The sequence below is a fragment of the Tripterygium wilfordii genome, chromosome 21 (assembly GCF_013401445.1).
Source record: "Tripterygium wilfordii isolate XIE 37 chromosome 21, ASM1340144v1, whole genome shotgun sequence".
Lineage (NCBI taxonomy): Eukaryota > Viridiplantae > Streptophyta > Magnoliopsida > Celastrales > Celastraceae > Tripterygium > Tripterygium wilfordii.
The window spans coordinates 12,518,740-12,536,671 of record NC_052252.1 but is presented as its reverse complement, the minus strand read 5'-3'; the positions used below and the strand labels follow the sequence as shown (position 1 = coordinate 12,536,671).

The 17,932-nt window shown below is 35.7% G+C and overlaps 2 protein-coding genes across 2 annotated transcripts; one reads left to right on the top strand and one right to left on the bottom strand.

Annotated features, from left to right (window-relative positions):
- Nucleotides 1–27: 27 nt before the first annotated feature.
- On the bottom strand, nucleotides 28–3,812 carry LOC119989740 (ubiquinol oxidase 4, chloroplastic/chromoplastic-like). Its single transcript, XM_038835418.1, has 9 exons — nucleotides 3,475–3,812; nucleotides 3,059–3,254; nucleotides 2,756–2,849; nucleotides 2,467–2,582; nucleotides 1,817–1,925; nucleotides 1,445–1,513; nucleotides 958–1,029; nucleotides 788–835; nucleotides 28–508 (listed from the first exon to the last, which is right to left on the bottom strand). The coding sequence occupies exons 1-9, from the start codon at nucleotides 3,624–3,626 to the stop codon at nucleotides 276–278; spliced, it is 1,089 nt and encodes a 362-aa protein (XP_038691346.1). The 5' UTR covers nucleotides 3,627–3,812; the 3' UTR covers nucleotides 28–275.
- A 136-nt stretch (nucleotides 3,813–3,948) lies between these two features.
- LOC119989739 lies at nucleotides 3,949–6,863 on the top strand. Its single transcript, XM_038835415.1, has 6 exons — nucleotides 3,949–4,325; nucleotides 4,406–4,827; nucleotides 5,133–5,582; nucleotides 5,662–5,965; nucleotides 6,051–6,176; nucleotides 6,584–6,863. Exons 2-6 carry the CDS (start codon nucleotides 4,423–4,425, stop codon nucleotides 6,595–6,597), a joined length of 1,299 nt encoding a protein of 432 aa, XP_038691343.1. The 5' UTR covers nucleotides 3,949–4,325; nucleotides 4,406–4,422; the 3' UTR covers nucleotides 6,598–6,863.
- Nucleotides 6,864–17,932: the final 11,069 nt, after the last annotated feature.

Below are 17,932 nucleotides of genomic sequence, written 5' to 3'. Positions count from 1 at the left end.
TATCTATCAGGAATTGTGTTTGAAAAAGAATCAAGATCACAGGAAAAACAGTATATTAACTCCTTGAAATAATGGTGTTGCTCACGTCCTCTTACAAGATAACTTCATTGTACAAAATGGAGCCCACTGTACCTACGAAGATATTTTGTGGAGTAAACTCTTCACCAAGTATTCTTAGGTGAATCCATATTCTGAAACAAAACATGTATATGTGCTGTGTCTATGTATTCTTCTGCGGCTCGAGTAATAAAAGTAAATTTCCCAGTATTAGTTTCTCATATGTCTATCCGGCTCTCTGATGAGGATGAGGATGAAACAGATTTCACTACACAATCGACAATTCCTTGGCAATCTTTCTCAGGAACAATACAGCCAAACTCATCTTCGAATGCACCCTCCGGATATGAATGAGGAGAACGAAGATTCCCATGCGTCTGACAGGCTTTCATTGTCTTACAATGTTCAGCTTCATCATCTCGGATGTTTACAAACACATCATACAAATTCTCTGAAAAATACAAACAATATATCTTTGATCTTAAAAGATAGTCCTTGAATAAAATGATTTCATTTACCTAAGAATAACTTTAGAAAAGCCCTTGTTGCCTTGTTGGTCAAGAGATATAAACATAACAATACCAAAATTTGGAGATTGTGCCATAACGGGTGATATAATGAACATGTTTAGTTCATAGAAATTTATAACACAGGGTCAGTTTGAGGTACTGCAGAAAAGCTAAATAATAGTACTCCAAATTCACTATAACAGATTAGAGTTTGTCCTCACCTATTTTCGGCCTTCGAGTATTGGGAGGCCTGGATGTTTGGAATTCATCTGGACAAAAAAGCAAACTCATGATTGGTCTATTTTGCACTGGAAAGGTAGAAGTAAAAACTACTTCTTCTTCGAATACTGTGTGACCCATTCAAACCAATAACCGAGAGAGGAAAACTTACCAAACAAATACAAGTCCCCCTTGGTGTAGTATTCTACAGCAACAGCAGGGGCCAGCTTTTTTTTCAAATCCTCTGCATGGGATGGAACAACATCAGAATAAAAGCAGTGAAGTAATACCTAGAGGTACGAGGAAAACTGGCGTGCTGTATATGCAAAGATATACTAAAACTGCATTTCATACTAAAGATGGTTTACAGGACTCTGTGGTCAGAGCATATATTGGCTTATGTAAGAAGAAAATCTTGAATCCCCAAAAACGAGTTGTCCTAAAGTCATTGGGAGCCTTCCAGCTCTGCCTCAAAGTCTAAAGCGATGACTCCAGGGATTCGAGCCATGCTATACCAAATCAAAATTGCGCTCAGAGCTAAAGGTTTGCAATCTAGTATATAACCAACCGTAGCACACATGAGTTATAGCCTTCACGTCATACATGTACAAAGCGAGCTTAGCAGATGCATAATTAGTCAATTACAAATGTTACCATACCTCCATGGGCTTTGATAAATTTGTCATAAGTTGCAAATGCATGACCCTCCACACACTCAGAAAAGTGATCTGCACCAGCAGGGAAGAGGGAGTCAACAGTTGATTGAATATGAATAATAATATCTATGGAACTATTCCTCACTCTCATGGAATATAGGTAACAAATGTGAATATCTTTAAAATTTTGTGAAAAAAATAAAACAATTCTTTATCAGAATAGGCTGTGGACAGCTCTATCCTATTCACTTCAACATAATAGAGTGCCATGAGTTCAAGCAAAACAAAATGCATCTTATGAATATAAGGAGGATTCAATGAAAGAAGATAATTTACATAGAAAAATCATGCAGCCAATCAAGAACAAATACTTACATGCCATTCTTGGGCTTAAAGCATACATGAAGACTGTCATAAGATAATAGAAAATTGCTATATGTTGAGCAAGAAAGCGATCAACCCACCAAGCATTGCCCCCCAATTCCTGCAAATATATGATAATAGACTTATACTATTAAAAGAGTAGAACATTGCGCAAGTAGTACTACTGTACTACAGAGAAATTGGGTAAAGACATTGGCAGAATTTCAGGCCAAAAGGGTATGGATGATGAGGAAATTATGCACATACAAGAATTCTATCCTTGGGGCTTAAGGCATGGATGATGATGATTGGAAAAAATTTAGCGTATGACCTACTATAAGTCTATAACCCAAAACAACCTACTCTTCCACTTGATCAAATGTCAAAACGAAACATTAGTCCCTATCCTTTATTTTTTTCATTCATCCAGGTTTGCAACATTAGTCCCTATCATTCATCCAGTTGGACAACGGAAGATGTTGGCAACGTAGATGTGCATAATCACAATTCATAATAATACGGCACTTTTAGGGGGATGCAACAAACTGCCAGCTATACCTAATAGTGTGAGGCACTTGCAGTGACTTTTCAAAACAACATAAGTAACGCTATCAGGATATGAATAAGATAATCGAAAAAAGTTGTATGCAGAAGTTGCTTACTTCCATTATAAGCAAATGGTGCATCTCATTCCAGTTCTCTGCAAAATGCACTTTCAGATAATCTGCCCTTCTCCACCAACCAAAACTCTCATACATGTGTAGAATAGAAATAAAGGCTGCCACCAACACGAATAATATCTTTAATATTCAATATACAGCAGGGGAAAATACTATAACTAGCAGCGCCCTCCTCAAAGCCAAGTATCAAATCAATGAGACCTGACTAAACACACTACTTACCCTCTAGACAAAGTATAAATGAAATAAGTAAATCAAGGGTAAAACTTACCAAAGTAGGGAACTCTCGCAATAGTTTCCAGTACAAAGAATCTTGCATAATCTCGATCATGGTACAAAGTATCAAGTATCTTTATCACCGTCTCCTGGATGACAGTACAGTTAGAATGTATCTAAACAACATTGATTCACACAAGAGAATCAAGAAGTGAGAATGAACATTACCCAACCTTCCAGATAACATGATAAAGAACATATTGAAAGTTGAAACCTTAACGGTAAAAGTAACAGGAAGCATTCACATGCATTGAATTCTCATGCTTTCAAAAGAAATCAAAGGAAAAATAAGATTTACCGTGAGAAAGATATTCACAGACTGTTCAATCTTAATAACCCATTTCTCCAATGTACTAGACGATTGAGTCTCCGGAAGCTCTCCACAGCCTCGTTGCTCCTCACCATCAGTAATTGCTTTTGATGGAAATGACTCCTCCACCACCACTTTCTCCTCATTCTCTTGCAAAGTTTTCGATTTGATTTTATTCAAATTACTACTCGATTAATACAAATAACCAAATCAATAACAAAAACAAAAAATGAACTCCAACAATACAAGTAAAAAAAATCTCAATCTATGATGTTCAATATAAATTTTCCGAGAACTCGAGGTAGGAACATCAAGAGATAACAATAATCCAACACAAAACCACTCAATAATACAATAATATAGGAGAATATTTGAACATGTCATGTCTCGAGAGAACAGCATACCTGGAAAGCAATCGACGTGAAGAGAGGATTGAATTGAAACGCAAAGGATTTAACTTTGACGAGCCGAATGAGACCAAGCTTTTAGAGCAACTTGTTGCTTTCACTGACGGGACAGAAACTGCAAACACCGTCGACGATAAACTTAACGCCATTTCTCTCTCGCTCTGGCTCTAAGAGATGGTAGAGAAATGGAAATCGAATAAGAAATCAGTCCCGAATAGAGGAAAGTAGGAAAAGTATGACTGGTACTTGGAACCAGAACAAGACTATCAAGGTCGTTTGTTCAGAGAGTTTGGACAGATTGATTTTGTGCAACAACTTTGTCGTTTTTCTCGTTGCGCAGGAAAAGGTGGGGTTGGCGCATATTCCCTTGTCATTGCCTCATTGGCAGGTCTGGGCCTCGCAGCGCTTTCCAATTTGGACTCTTACCAATGTAGAATACTGGGCCTTCTGGCCCGTCTGGTACGTCGAAGCTGAGCTGAATAGTAGAATTGTGTCGTCGTCACCGTGAAACTTGACGCAGGTCTAAGCTGAATGGTAGATTTGGGTCGTCCTCACCAACTATGGTTCTAAAGTTCTACGTGTACGCTCATCCCCTACAAGTTGTGACTTGTGATTTATTAAGTAGTGGATCACAAGTTTTTTCTTCTCCCATAAAGAAAGCAATTGTTTTTTGTGGTTCAATAAAGAAATGAATACAAAAGAGGCTAGCCTAGCTTAGTTCCCGTGCATCATTTGATCACGAGTCACGTGTGCGTGATTTTTCCTTTTTGTTGTTGATAAGTCTGGTAGTAATAAAGACGAGACATGATATCCTGGTCCTGGGTGAAGATTAGAAGTTGCAAAAACAAGTATTTTTCTCAGTTATCCCTCAAATTGAGACGCTCAATTATTTATGTATTCATCCTCTGACACTCAGATTCTGACTCAGGCAAAGTTTCCAAAACTATGGAAGATGAAGAACAGCTTTCTAGTAACAAGGTAGACAAAGGTGGTGCCTTGACTTTGAACCGAGATGGAATCGAATCCAAGAGCTTTCGATCACTTCTCAGCTGGTTTTGTCTGGATCATTCCAATCTCTGGAAATCTGGTGTTTCATGGTCTGTCTTCTTTGTTCTGGGCATTGGTGCCCCTCTGGTCTCCCACTTCGTTTTCTTGTGCTCAACTTGCGATTCTGAGCACCAACGACCGTACGATGCGGTTGTGCAATTATCTCTCTCTTCGCTTGCAGTCGTTTCGTTTCTATGTTTATCTGCCTGGGCTCGAAAGTTTGGAGTCAGGAGGTTCCTCTTCTTGGATAAATTGTCCGATGAGAGTGACAAGGTTCGAGAAGGATATCAGAAGCACCTGCAGGTGAGCTTGAATTTGTCTGAATCTTTTCATGGATTTTGCACATTCGACCTTAATCTTTTTGGGTATTTTTTGTTCTTTCAATTTGATCCGATATGGTTCAGTTCATGATGAAATTGATGTAAAAGATTGTTCATTTGTAAAGTTGGTGAGGGTATTAATGGTATGATCCAACATTACATATCTTTCTTTTCACAAATAATTCACTGATAAACCAATGGTTAGTGAATGATATTAATGAATTAATCAGTTCAAATTGTGAATTTGGATTAAAATCAATTAAGATTGTGAAATTTACATATTTGCAGCGATCAATGAGGCTCCTATGCATATTTGTCCTCCCCTGCTTTGCTGTTGAGATTGTGTACAGAATATGGTGGTATGCAACAGGAGCTCATGAAATACCATACTATGGAAACATGTATGTTAGTGACACCATCATCTGCATAATGCAGCTGGTGTCGTGGCTGTATCGGACATCGATCTATATTCTTGTCTGCATTCTGTACCAACTGATTTGCCATCTGCAAATTCTTAAGCTCGAGGACTTTGCTCAAGTCTTCCAACAAGAAACCGAAGTGGGTTCCATCTTACAGCAACATCTCAAGATCAGAAGAAGTCTCAAGGTCATAAGTCATCGATTTCGGAAGTTCATTTTGTCATCTTTGATTTTGGTTACTGCTAGTCAGTTGATTTGCCTGCTCATAACAACCCGATCTAGTGCTAACAACAACATATTTGAGGCTGGAGAACTTTCAGTAATCCTCGCATCCTAACCCTTCAAATCACCTAGTCATGTATGTGTATTTTAGTCCTTGACATCTTTTGATGGTGCAGTTGTGCTCCATTATTCTTGTCTTAGGCCTCTTCATATGCCTGCGAAGCGCGACAAAGATCACACACAAAGCACAGTCCATTACAAGCCTAGCTGCAAAATGGCATGTATGTGCAACAATAAATTCATTTGATGAGCTAGATGGGGAGACTCCAACAACTCAAATTACTTCCAACCGAGTGTACCCTGTCAACATCGATTGTGAATTAGATGATGAGGAAGATGATGCAGAAGATGATTTGGACAACTCCAAGTTGGTTCCAGTTTTTGCGCATACAATCTCATTCCAGAAGAGACATGCTTTAGGTTCGTAGGAGGAGATCATCTTTGTTATTTGCGTCAATTTTTTTGATATGGAAGTAATCTTTGGTTGCTTGAAAAATTGCTGCAGTGATGTATCTCGAAAACAACAGAGCTGGGATTACGGTGTTTGGATTCATGCTGGACAGAACAGGACTCCATGCTGTATTTGGAGTTGAACTAGCTCTTCTACTCTGGTTACTCAATAAGACAATAGGTATTGCTTTACCATTCTTTGGTGCATTAAGAGCATGAAATTTTTTAGCTGTTGAATTCATGGTTGAAAGGCATCATGTATGATTAGTCCACATCGATCAGGTATTGAATCAAAGGATGTTTCACAGTTTTGGTAGGTTAAATGAACCCAAATCATAGAGATCATGAGGAATCGAATAGATTCGTAACTAATTTTATGAGCATATATAAAAGCTAAACATGTAGATGCAGGAAGGAGCTTGTTCAAAATACTCAGAAAGGATTGTATGAGGTCAACAACTAGCATTATCTGAGTAGGATGGCATGTATTATGACCTGAGAAATGAAACATTATGTGTGTGTGTATTCAAACTCTGTTCCTTCCCCTTTTCTTGTTTCTTTCTCATCCACACTCTGTTCTGTTGACAGTGAGTTGGACGTGAAAGTGCTGAGACCTGGGTAACGATCATGAAAGCTCAATCCTAGTCAGGCACCAGTACGAGGTCAGGCAAAGATGCTTGTAAAAATCTAAGCATGCCTTGTTCATACCTATATGTAAAGGTAGGAAAATTTGTCCCAATGATTGTATATGCAAACAGTTTTTTACTAAGTTCATACCTAAATTTTTGTAGGTCTTTGATTGTTGTTTATAAGTGTTTCTTTTTAATAACAACCTTTTAGCTAATAAAAAGAACAAATTCTATCTCAGATTTTTATGCAAATAATAGGTCTGCACTTTCATGGAAGTTTTTATGCAAATATAAGTGCATTAAAATGAGTTTCAGTTTACACTTTTTTAGGTCATTTCAATCCCATCAACCCGTGACTCTCTCTCTAATCTCTAATTACTCCAAAAAAATTAATTTAGTCTCTAACACTCATAAGTCACAAAAGACAACCTCTTTAAATTGTATAAATACTTATTATCTCTTTAAGTTGTATAAATGCTTATTATGACGGCACAATTTCAGTGCAAAATTTTATACAAAGAAATTAGTGAAATATAAAATATTTCATTTTAATTTATTCAAGGAAATGTACTATAAAAGTTTAGTTGTTGACACATTGGAGAATATAATAAAAACAACTGATACACAAAATAATAATATAAGGTCACATTTCATAGTCAGACTATTATTATTTCAAACAAATCCCAACAACCCATGACTCTATCTTTCTTTTAGGATAAGTCCATATAAAATACTAATTAGAATATAAATGTACGGTTGGTTGGGATACAGTTAATGAATTTCATATTTGCCTATAGTCTCTAAAGTTTGTTGTTTTTATAGAATGTGATGAAGGGTAAAAAAAATTCAATTATTAAAGTGATTGGAACTATTGAGTCACAGGGTATCATCCATTTCAGAGTCCACAAGATAACACTTCATTACTCAGTTATTGACGTGATTGAAATTAAATAAAGATGTGCAGTCTCAAACTAAATTTACATGTGAGACTGCAAAATACAGTCTCAAAAATTGTGTGGTCTCAAATTTACTCCATTTGTGTGTGAGCATGCATAAAAATTTGCATAAGAATACGTACCAATCAATAATACTGTCAGACCAAATTTGTTTTTAGTAAAAATGTTATCTATAAAGGTGCATCTATAAAGAATCATCAAACAACTATTTTCATAGGTCTTGACATAGCAAAATGTCTATATCAATGTCTAAAATTTTGAGAATTTTTTTTTTGTTTTTAGCTAAAAGATTGCCTAAAAATGAGCACCTATAAACAACAATCAAAGACCTGCATTATTGTAGGTCTGAACTTAGTAAAAAATTGCATGCATATAGAATTTCCCTTATGAAAATCGATGGGCATAATACACCATGTTAGGTTCTACACTTGTTTCATTTATATCAATATGTAAACCAAGGTCGGCTCTGTGGTTTTCAATACTAGGCTAGTATATTGACTTTTTTTTGATCTTTTGAACATGTTATATGTTGAGATGAATTGATTTGTAATTGGAACAAGTTTGTTTGTATGTTCCAAACTATCCGAAAATATTCTAAATAAAAAAGTAAATATTCATTTATATCATTTATTGTTGATACTTATATATATATATATATATCTTTTTTGTACAAAGACGACTAAGATTCAAGTTTAAGCGAAGCAATGCTTGTTCATTCCTTTTAATTAATCCTGCACATGACAGAGAGGAAAATTATTGTCAAACATAATTAGTTAGCACCGTATACAGACAATACAAACATATATAGGAAGAGAGCTTACTTGCTACAATCAATGTTTGGATCAATCGGCACCGGAACATTGACATTGCACAGCTGAGGGACTTGTTTTGCTTTCTCAGGCAAAACACCAAAACTCTTTGAAGCATTCTTGAAACAAGTACAAAGCTGTTGACGCATCTTTTTGGTGGCCGCCATACTATTCAAATTCTTTACATTTGCACAACACGCATCGCCTGAAATTGGGAAAGAACTCGTCAAAAAGGCTCTGCATGCTAACAGTTGGCCTATAGCATTGTTACATAGATCAGCATGGACAATGTTTGCACTCATAACCAAAAACACAAACCGAAGAACAAATACATGTTGGACCTATGGTCCTATATGTCTAATTTTGATGATATTAAATCATTTATAAATGATAATGAAACATTAAAGCAATATTTGATTTATATGAATTGAATTTAAATGACTATATATTTTTGAGATAGTGCTGGAAATTAAGTTTTGAAAACAAACATACATGGACTAAATTAGAGCATCAATTTTCCAATTATCATATCTTAACCAACTTGAGTCCAAATTTGTGTGCTACTTGTTAATTGCCATTAATTTGTTTAAATTGAAAAAGGGATTCCAATTGGAATTTGGGGACACAATTCACCCCCCCCTCTTGTGTTAAACTCGATCCGTCAATTGGTATCGGAGCAGGTTAGCTAAAACTAGGAGTTATATCCTATTTGGCATATTTATGGCAAATATTAATTCTTATGGTGAGGCCGAAGGCCTATCCATGAATAGACCACCATTTTTCAATGGCTTGCAATACGGTTTTTGGAAAAATAGGATGAAAATTTTTATAAATTCCATTGATTATGATTTGTGGGAAGTTGTAGAGAATGGTCCTTATGTTCCTAGGAAACTTTCGGGTGATGAGATGGTAGATAAGGAAAAGAGTGAGTTTACTAAGGAAGATAAGAGATTACTTAACCTAAATAATAAGACAATCAACACTTTGCACATTGCACTTATTAGGAGTGAATTTGATTACATAGCTCAATGTAAGAGTGCAAAGGAGATTTGGGATATGTTAGAGTTGAAACATGAAGGAACAAGTCAAGTGAAGGACTCTAAGATAAACATGCTAGTCACCGAGTTTGAGAGCTTTAGGATGAAGAAGGGTGAGAGCATTAGGGAGATGTTTTCTAGACTTACTTGCATATGTAATGAATTAGAAGCTTTGAACAAACCATATGAGGAAGTTGATAAGGTCCAAAAGATCCTTAGGAGTTTACCTAGGATTTGGAAAGATAAGGTAGTAGCCATTAAAGAGGCTAAAGACCTTAGGAAGCTTAAGATAGAGGAATTAATAGGAAGTCTAATGACACATGAGTTGGAGATGTCAAGATTAGATGAGGAAGATGCACCACCTAGGAAAAATGGCTTAGCTCTTAGGATCAATAGTGACACTAGTTCGGATTCTAGTGATGATGATAGTGAAATAGGGGCAGCCCTATTAGCTAAGCATTTCAAGAAGTTCTTGAAGATGAACAAACGTGGAGGATTCAAGAATAGAAAGGCTTTTAAAGAAAAGAGAGAGGAGAAAGAGAAAGAAAAGAGTACTTGCTTTAAGTGTGGCAAAGTAGGTCACTTTATGGCCGATTGCCCTAAGCTTCAAAAGAAGAAGCATAAGGAATATAGAGAGAAAGAGAAGAAGAAGGAAAAAGGGAAGAAGGAGAAGAAGGCATTCAAGGCCACTTGGGATGATTCTTCATCATCATCTTCAAGTGATAGTGAAGAGGAACTCCAAGCCAACTTGTGTCTCATGGCAAATGAGGAAGAGGAAGTGTCCTCATCAAATTCGGATGAGATGGTAACATCTTCTAAACCTTCTTATGATGAGCTCTCTTGTGTTTATGATGAACTTTATATTGCTTATGAGAAATTGATGCATAAACACAAGCATGCTAAGAAAGAAGTTAGTAGACTTTCTAAAGTAGAAAAAATGCATCTAAATGAGTGTTGTGATTTGAAATCTAAATATGATGATGTATGTTTTTCACTTGATGCATTAGTTCAAGAAAATGAGGATTTAAAAAATCAATTGAAAACATGTGTTAATTCTAGTAACATTGCATCATCTAGCAATTCACATGACTTAGATGCTTTGCATGCTAGGATTCATGAGCTAGAAGGTGAGTTGGATACATGGGATGATCATGAGTGCATTATTATGCCTAACTCTTCTTCTCTACAAAAAGAGCTTGATATGGCCAATGAGAAATACAATATGCTTGAAAAACAATTTTCAAAATTTTCTATGAGTTCTTCTAAATTGGATGAACTTCTTGCATCTCAAAGACATTATCTTGACAAGAGTGGATTAGGATATGATCCTATGAAACTTAAGGACACCCTAGAGGCTAAGGAGGCCACGGTCAACGTGAACAAAAATGGTACCTACCCCAAGGGTAAGGCTAATGTTCCTAAGGGAACTACACCTAGGAAGAGAAAAGTTTATGTGAAGAAGGTTTGGGTGCCTAAAGGGTTGAATGACTTTGAAAAGAAAGCATATGTGATGAGAACTTTCAAAATTGATGCATATGCCTTTATTGCTACTAACCCCAAAGGATCCAAAGTTTGGATACCTAAGGTATATTAAACATGTGTTTATCTAGGTGTGCTTAAAATCCAAATCCGAGTCATGCAAATGGTATTTGGATAGTGGTTGTTCTAGACACATGACGGGAGATGCTTCATTATTCACATCCTTTGAAGCAAAGAAGAATGGAGGATTTGTGACCTTTGGAGACAAGGTCAAAGGTAAGATCCTAGGCTTGGGATCCATAGGTAACTCTTCTTTCTCCCTTAGTGAAGTAAGATTGGTTGAAAATTTATCTTTTAATTTATTGAGTGTTAGTCATTTAGCCGATAAAGGCTTTGATATTCTTTTCAAAAATGATAAATGTTATGTGTTTGATGTTTATGGTAATGTTGTGAAATTAGGAAGTAGAAGTGGTGATATGTATGTAATGCATTTTGATGCTATGAAAAATTCTAAAATATCTTGCTTGCTTGCTAAGAATGATGATGCTTTGCATTGGCATAGAAGATTAGGTCATATCGGAATGTCTACATTGAAAAAGTTGTGTGCCAATGAACTTATTAGAGGATTGCCTAAGTTAAATTTCAATGTTGAACATGTTTGTGATGTTTGTGTTAGGGGTAAACAAACTAAAGAGTCTTTTAAGCCTAAACTTGATATTAGTACTTCTAGGCCTCTAGAATTGTTGCATATGGATTTATTTGGTCCTAGTAGAGTTAGGAGTCTAGGTGGAAAATACTATGCATTTGTTATTGTGGATGATTATACTAGATTTACATGGTGTTTGTTTCTTGTGCATAAAAGTGATGCATTGCATGCTTTTGAAAACTTACTTAGGAGATTGCAAAATGAGCATAACTTAAAGGTTTCAAAAATTAGAAGTGACCATGGAGGTGAATTTGAAAATGCTAATTTTGATTCTTTGTGTGCTTCTTTTGGTATTAAACACGAGTTTAGTGCTCCTAGGACACCTCAACAAAATGGGGTTGTAGAAAGGAAGAATAGAACTTTACAAGAACTAGGAAGAACCATGCTTCTAGAATATAATCTTCCTAAATATTTTTGGGCCGCAGCTACTAGTAATGCATGTTATGTGAGTAATAGACTTAGCATTAGAAAAGGATTAAAGAAAACTCCTTACGAACTCTTGTATGGCAAGAAACCTAAAGTAGATTACTTTAAGGTTTTTGGTGCTAAATGTTTTATTTTAAATACCAAAGACAATTTGGATAAATTTGATGCAAAGAGTGACATTGGAATATTTTTAGGATATTCATCATCATCTAAAGCATATAGAGTATTTAACTCTAGAACTAAAATTGTGGAAGAAAGTGTAAATGTTAAATTCGATGATATGACCACACTTGCTCCAAATGTGCGTGTAGAAAATAAATTTTCAGATTTGGAACATCTTTTGAAGCACAAAAATGAAGGTACACATGGAGTACAATTGCTAGAAGAAGATGAAGATGATGTCCCTTTGGTGGAGAACTTAAGGGAGATGAATATCTCAAATGAAGAAACACCACCAAATGAAGAAAGTGAAGGTGAACCCAAGGGAAATGAAGAACAAAATGAAGCTGAAAATGCTATGGAACAATCGGGTGTTCACAAATACAAGGTGATGAAGTCTCATCCAAAAGAACTAATTATTGGAGACTTGCATCAAGGAAGGCAACTAAGAGCCAAAAGGGACTCTACGGTCAATTCTAATCCTTTAAACTCTTTTGCCATGCTTTCTTTAGTAGAGCCTAAAAATGTACGTGATGCTTTGCATGATGATGATTGGGTGTATGCCATGCAAGAGGAGTTAGAACAATTTGAGAGAAGTAAGGTTTGGACTCTTTGTCCTAAACCTAAAGACCACACCATTATAGGAACAAAATGGGTCTATAGGAATAAGATGGATGAAAATGGTAATGTAACTAGGAACAAAGCTAGATTAGTGGCCCAAGGATATTGCCAAGAAGAGGGCATTGACTTTGATGAAACCTTTGCACCGGTTGCAAGGTTAGAGGCTATTAGATTATTGCTTGCATTTGCATGTTACAAAAATATCAAACTTTTTCAAATGGATGTGAAAAGTGCATTTTTAAATGGTGTGATAAATGAGGAAGTTTATGTTAAACAACCTCCCGGATTTGAAAGTAAGAAATTTCCAAACCATGTTTACAAACTAGACAAGGCTTTATATGGTTTAAAACAAGCTCCTAGAGCTTGGTATGAAAGATTGTCTAAGTTCTTGCTTGAAAATGGTTTTCAATGTGGTAGTATTGATGATACTTTGTTTATTAAATACAAAGGTCTTGATATGCTAATTGTGCAAATATATGTTGATGATATTGTGTTTGGTGCTACATTAGAATCTATGTGTGAAGATTTTGCATTATGCGTGAAGAATGAATTTGAAATGAGTATGATGGGTGAGTTGACTTACTTTCTAGGTTTACAAATTAAACAAACCCCACTTGGCACTCACATTAGTCAAACTAGGTATACAAATGAGATATTAAAAAGGTTTGGCATGGATATTTCTAAAGGTTCATCCACACCTATGGGAGTGGGAACCAAATTAGAACCCGACCTAGATGGTAATGATGTTGATCAAAAGAGATATAGGTCAATGATTGGTAGTTTACTTTACTTGACCGCATCTAGGCCCGATATTATGTTTAGTGTTTGCATGTGTGCAAGATTTCAATCTAATCCTAAGCAAACACATCTCATAGCCATAAAGAAGATTCTTAGGTGTAGTACCCGGTTTTCGTCCGGCCAAAAAAATACAAAATACAAAAATAATAATAATAAAAACAAATATATTAAAAATATATATATATCATATAAAAAAAATAAATAAAATATATAAAAAAAATAAATAAAAAAGAAGGAAAAGATAAAGTGGCCGAAAGTAGGGTAAAAAAAAAGGAAGTGAAAAAAGAAGGAAAAGATAAAGTGGCCGAAAGTAGGGTAAAAAAAAAAAGAAGTGAAAAAAAGAAGGAAAAGATAAAGTGGTCGAAAGTAGGGTAAAAAAAAAAGGGAAGTGAAAAAGGGAAGTGAAAAGGGGAAGGAAAAGATAAAGTGGCCGAAAGTAGGGTAAAAAAAAAGGGAAGTGAAAAGGGGAAGGAAAAGAGAAAGAAAAAGAATAAGAAGAGGGGGGAGAGAGGAAACAAGAAAAAAAAAAGAAGAGAGGAAGAGAGGAGGCGTGAGAGAGAGGAAGAAAAAAGGAGAGGCTTTGGCTTTTGGTGAAGAAAAACAAAAAAAGAAGAGAGGAAGAGAGGAAGAGAGGGGAGAGGAAGAAGAGAAGAAGAGAAGGAGAGAAGGAGAGAAGGGGAAAACCGATTCTTTGGATTTTTTGGTAGAAGCTTCATACCCCTCATATCTTTCACTCAAGTATTGCTCTATTTACACTTGATTTCAATGTTTGATTCATTTTTAGCATCCTCGGATGTTGACTAAGAATAGACATGGTGTTTCTTGCATTCACCTTGGACATATGTGATGCTTGGGAGTGTTTTCGATACTAATATGTTGAGCCATTTCTCTTTGCATTTTTTTTTCTTCTATTTCTTGTTGGAAAAAGCGGGAGAGACCATATTTGGATTTGATTTTCTTGGTTTGGATACGTGTGAATCTCATAATGTGGTCTTGATTCGATTTAAATCTTGATTTACATTTGAGTATTCTATTTTTCCCTCTCTTTATGTTTGTTTTGTTGGACGAGGCTCGGGCTTGGATATTATTTGGACGAGTTGATGGAGGCTTGAGCAATTTCAAGATTTTGTTTGGTTTATTACAATTTGTGTATATTTGGCCCCCCATATTGTGTAATTTATCTTATTCATGTCGATTTGTATAATTTCGACATTTATTATTTGGATTATTTGTACAAGTGTGGATTATGAATATATATGCTTAAAATTGAATATAGGTCATTTCAATTAAAGAAATCATAAGTTGATTTCCTTTATTTGAATTATGAACCTTATTTGATTTCATTTATGAATTTTCCATAAGTTGGCAATAATAGGTTAAATTGATAGATGACACTTTTTCAAATAATCATTTATACCATAAGTTGGTATTTAAAATTAAACCTACCAAAAGTTGGTATGTCATTTTATCATTTATGCCATAAGTTGGTATTTAAAATTAAACCTACCAAAAGTTGGTAGGTCATTTTATCATTTATGCCATAAGTTGGTATTTAAAATTAAACCTACTAAAAGTTGGTAGGGCATTTTATTAAATAAACCATAAGTTGGTATCTAAAATTAAACCTACCAAAAGTTGGTAGGACATTTTATCATTAACACCATAAGTTGGTGTTCAAAATTAAACCTACCAAAAGTTGGTAGGACATTTTATCATTAACACCATAAGTTGGTGTTCAAAATTAAACCTACCAAAAGTTGGTAGGACATTTTATCGTTAACACCATAAGTTGGTGTTTTAAAATTAAATCTATCAAAAGTTGGTAGTGTGTCTCCAAATAAAAAAAACTATCATAAGTTGATAGTAATATTACAATTTTTTTTTTAATGCTATCATAAGTTGATAGTATTCTTACAAATCTTTTCCCAAAACTATCATAAGTGGATAGTGTTATTTTAAACCTATTTTCAAATAAAAACTATCATAAATTGATAGTAATATTCCAAGCTTTCTTTTTCAAACACTATCATAAGTTGATAAGTGTGTTGAAAGTAATAATTCAAACTTTAACAATTACACCTTGCAAAGAGCAAGTTTCCATAAGATAGCCATTAGATTAATCCGGGTAACCGTTTTCAAACGGGAGTTGTGGGGTGCCTAACACCTTCCCCACACTCAATCGATCCCCGTACCCTTTTCTCTGGTTCGCAGGTCTTTTCGGTGTCCAATTGCACCTTACATCAATTGGTGGCGACTCTAAACATTTTTCATCCTCAAACGCCGGTCCGCGTCGTGACCCCTGTTGCGACAACTGGCGACTCTGCTGGGGACACCAGGTTTTTTAAACCTAAGAGGGTCAAGCCCATATGATTAAATTGATTGGCTACGGTTACTTCTTCTTGTATGATTAATTGTTTGTTTCCTTTATATGTCAGAGATGTTGATTTATTTTGTTGTGGTAAAGTATTTGTCATCTCATACATTTACACTCACTGTAGCCTACCAGCTGGGCTCTACCTTTAGTATTAGAGAGGGTTGACCACTATTCTCGTGAGATTCCGTCTCCGCATGGGTAGTGGAAGATATCCTCACCGGATCGACTTCTCTTAAAAGTTAAGGGAGGAGCTTTTGTCCCAATAGTTGGGATTTTAAAAGCAACATGATCTGGGACCTCGCAGAATAGTTAGATAAACTTACCCAAGCACTTTATAAAGCCCTAGATCCATGCCCAAAACCTCCAGAAATTTAGGTTACCCAGTGTAATGGCATATTCTATTTTTGTGTGATTTACTCATTTGTCGTCGATGTTTTGCCTTACACATTTTTAATTGTAATTTCCATTATTGGTTTCTTCTCTCATGCATTCACGTAGGCACAGTCATTGCATTTTGTCAAACTAAATAAGTTCATAGTCATGCATGAAAAAAAAAAAAAAAACAAAAAAAAAAAAAACACCAATTCACTCATGTCTTTGCCATCCTTATAGTATAAGATTACAGTTGTGAATTGCTAAAACAATGAAAATGAACAACAAAAAAAATATAATGGGGCAGTTTGTGAGGAAATTGACTCTTAATTTTCTTGTTGATCAAGTGGGAATGGATCATTCTATGTCTGATTCTGAGGAGGTTTACGTTTTGGCTGTCGATGACAACCTTGTTAATAGACCAGTCATTGAAAGGTTGCTCAAGATTACTTCCTGTAAAGTAACTGCAGTGGACAGTGGAATAAGAATACTTCAGTTTCTGGGATTAGACGAGGAGAATAATTGTCCTGTTGGGTTTGATAGTTTGAAAGTGGATCTAATTATCACCAATTACTGTATGCCTGGAATGACAGGAGATGAGTTGCTAAAGAAAATCAAGGAATCGTCTGCCTTGAGAGAGATTCCGGTGGTAATCAGGTCATCTGAGAACGTAGTGACTCGAATCGACAGATGCTTGGAAGAAGGAGTAGAGGATTTTATTGTAAAGACAATGAAGTTGTCCGATGTGAAGCGCTTGAAAGGTTACATGACCGGAGACGGAAACAAAGAGAGATGCATCAACAACAAGAGAAAGCTTCCGGAGACTTGTGATCTATGTTTATTACCACCATCACCATCAGAGCCATGTTCTCCACCACCGTTGGAATCTCTTATCAGACAGCTTAAAAGGTCCTGCTTGGATTAAATCCTGATCGTCTGTTATGTCCCCTGCCTCACTGTGCAAATATTCGTAATTTCTTGGGGAGTGTGAAAATTTTTTTTTTATTATTATTATTCTGTTTTTTTTTATTTAAGTTGAAAAAAAAAGAAGAAAAAAAAAAGAGAAAAGAGTCGTCCTCAAGCGGGGAAATGAACAGTTGAGTGTGACAGTTTTGTTTTTTTATTATTATCTGGTTGAAAAGAGAAGCAGGAAGAAAAAAAGAGTTGTCCTCAAGCGGGGAAAATAACAGTGGAAGGTGACAGTAAAGTAAGTACTGATGTGACAGGCACCGCGAATGTCTTCGCATATGCAGAGCCATCTTCGTCTTCATCTCCATCTCAATCATTTCTGGCAAAAGCGTGTTTTCTCTCTGAGCCATCTTCATCTCCGTCTCCATCTTCACAATCATACACAATCATAAAAAACACAATGTTGACCTAGACGCTAAGTCTTGGTCCAACACTTTGTTCATCTTCCTCAAGAAATCTTCAAGGATGGATACTCCTAACTCTCCACTTGCAAAAAGGTCTAGAACTGATGAAGGTTCTACTTCTAAAGAAGAGGAAGGTGAAAATGATCCCAGATTCAACCTCTCCCCTATAAGGGAAGACGTATACGAGGACGATCCCCA

What these genes read in the sequence shown, in the direction of transcription:
- LOC119989739 (XM_038835415.1), top strand. Translation starts at nt 4,423, where the DNA reads ATGGAAGATGAAGAACAGCTTTCTAGTAACAAGGTAGACAAAGGTGGT. An exon ending in GATATCAGAAGCACCTGCAG is followed by an intron (nt 4,828 to 5,132) that starts GTGAGCTTGAAT and finishes ACATATTTGCAG; the next exon opens with CGATCAATGAGGCTCCTATG. An exon ending in TTGAGGCTGGAGAACTTTCA is followed by an intron (nt 5,583 to 5,661) that starts GTAATCCTCGCA and finishes TTGATGGTGCAG; the next exon opens with TTGTGCTCCATTATTCTTGT.
- LOC119989740 (XM_038835418.1), bottom strand. Translation starts at nt 3,626, where the DNA reads ATGGCGTTAAGTTTATCGTCGACGGTGTTTGCAGTTTCTGTCCCGTCA. An exon ending in CTGTGAATATCTTTCTCACG is followed by an intron (nt 2,850 to 3,058) that starts GTAAATCTTATT and finishes ACTGTCATCCAG; the next exon opens with GAGACGGTGATAAAGATACT. An exon ending in TGCGAGAGTTCCCTACTTTG is followed by an intron (nt 2,583 to 2,755) that starts GTAAGTTTTACC and finishes TGTTGGTGGCAG; the next exon opens with CCTTTATTTCTATTCTACAC.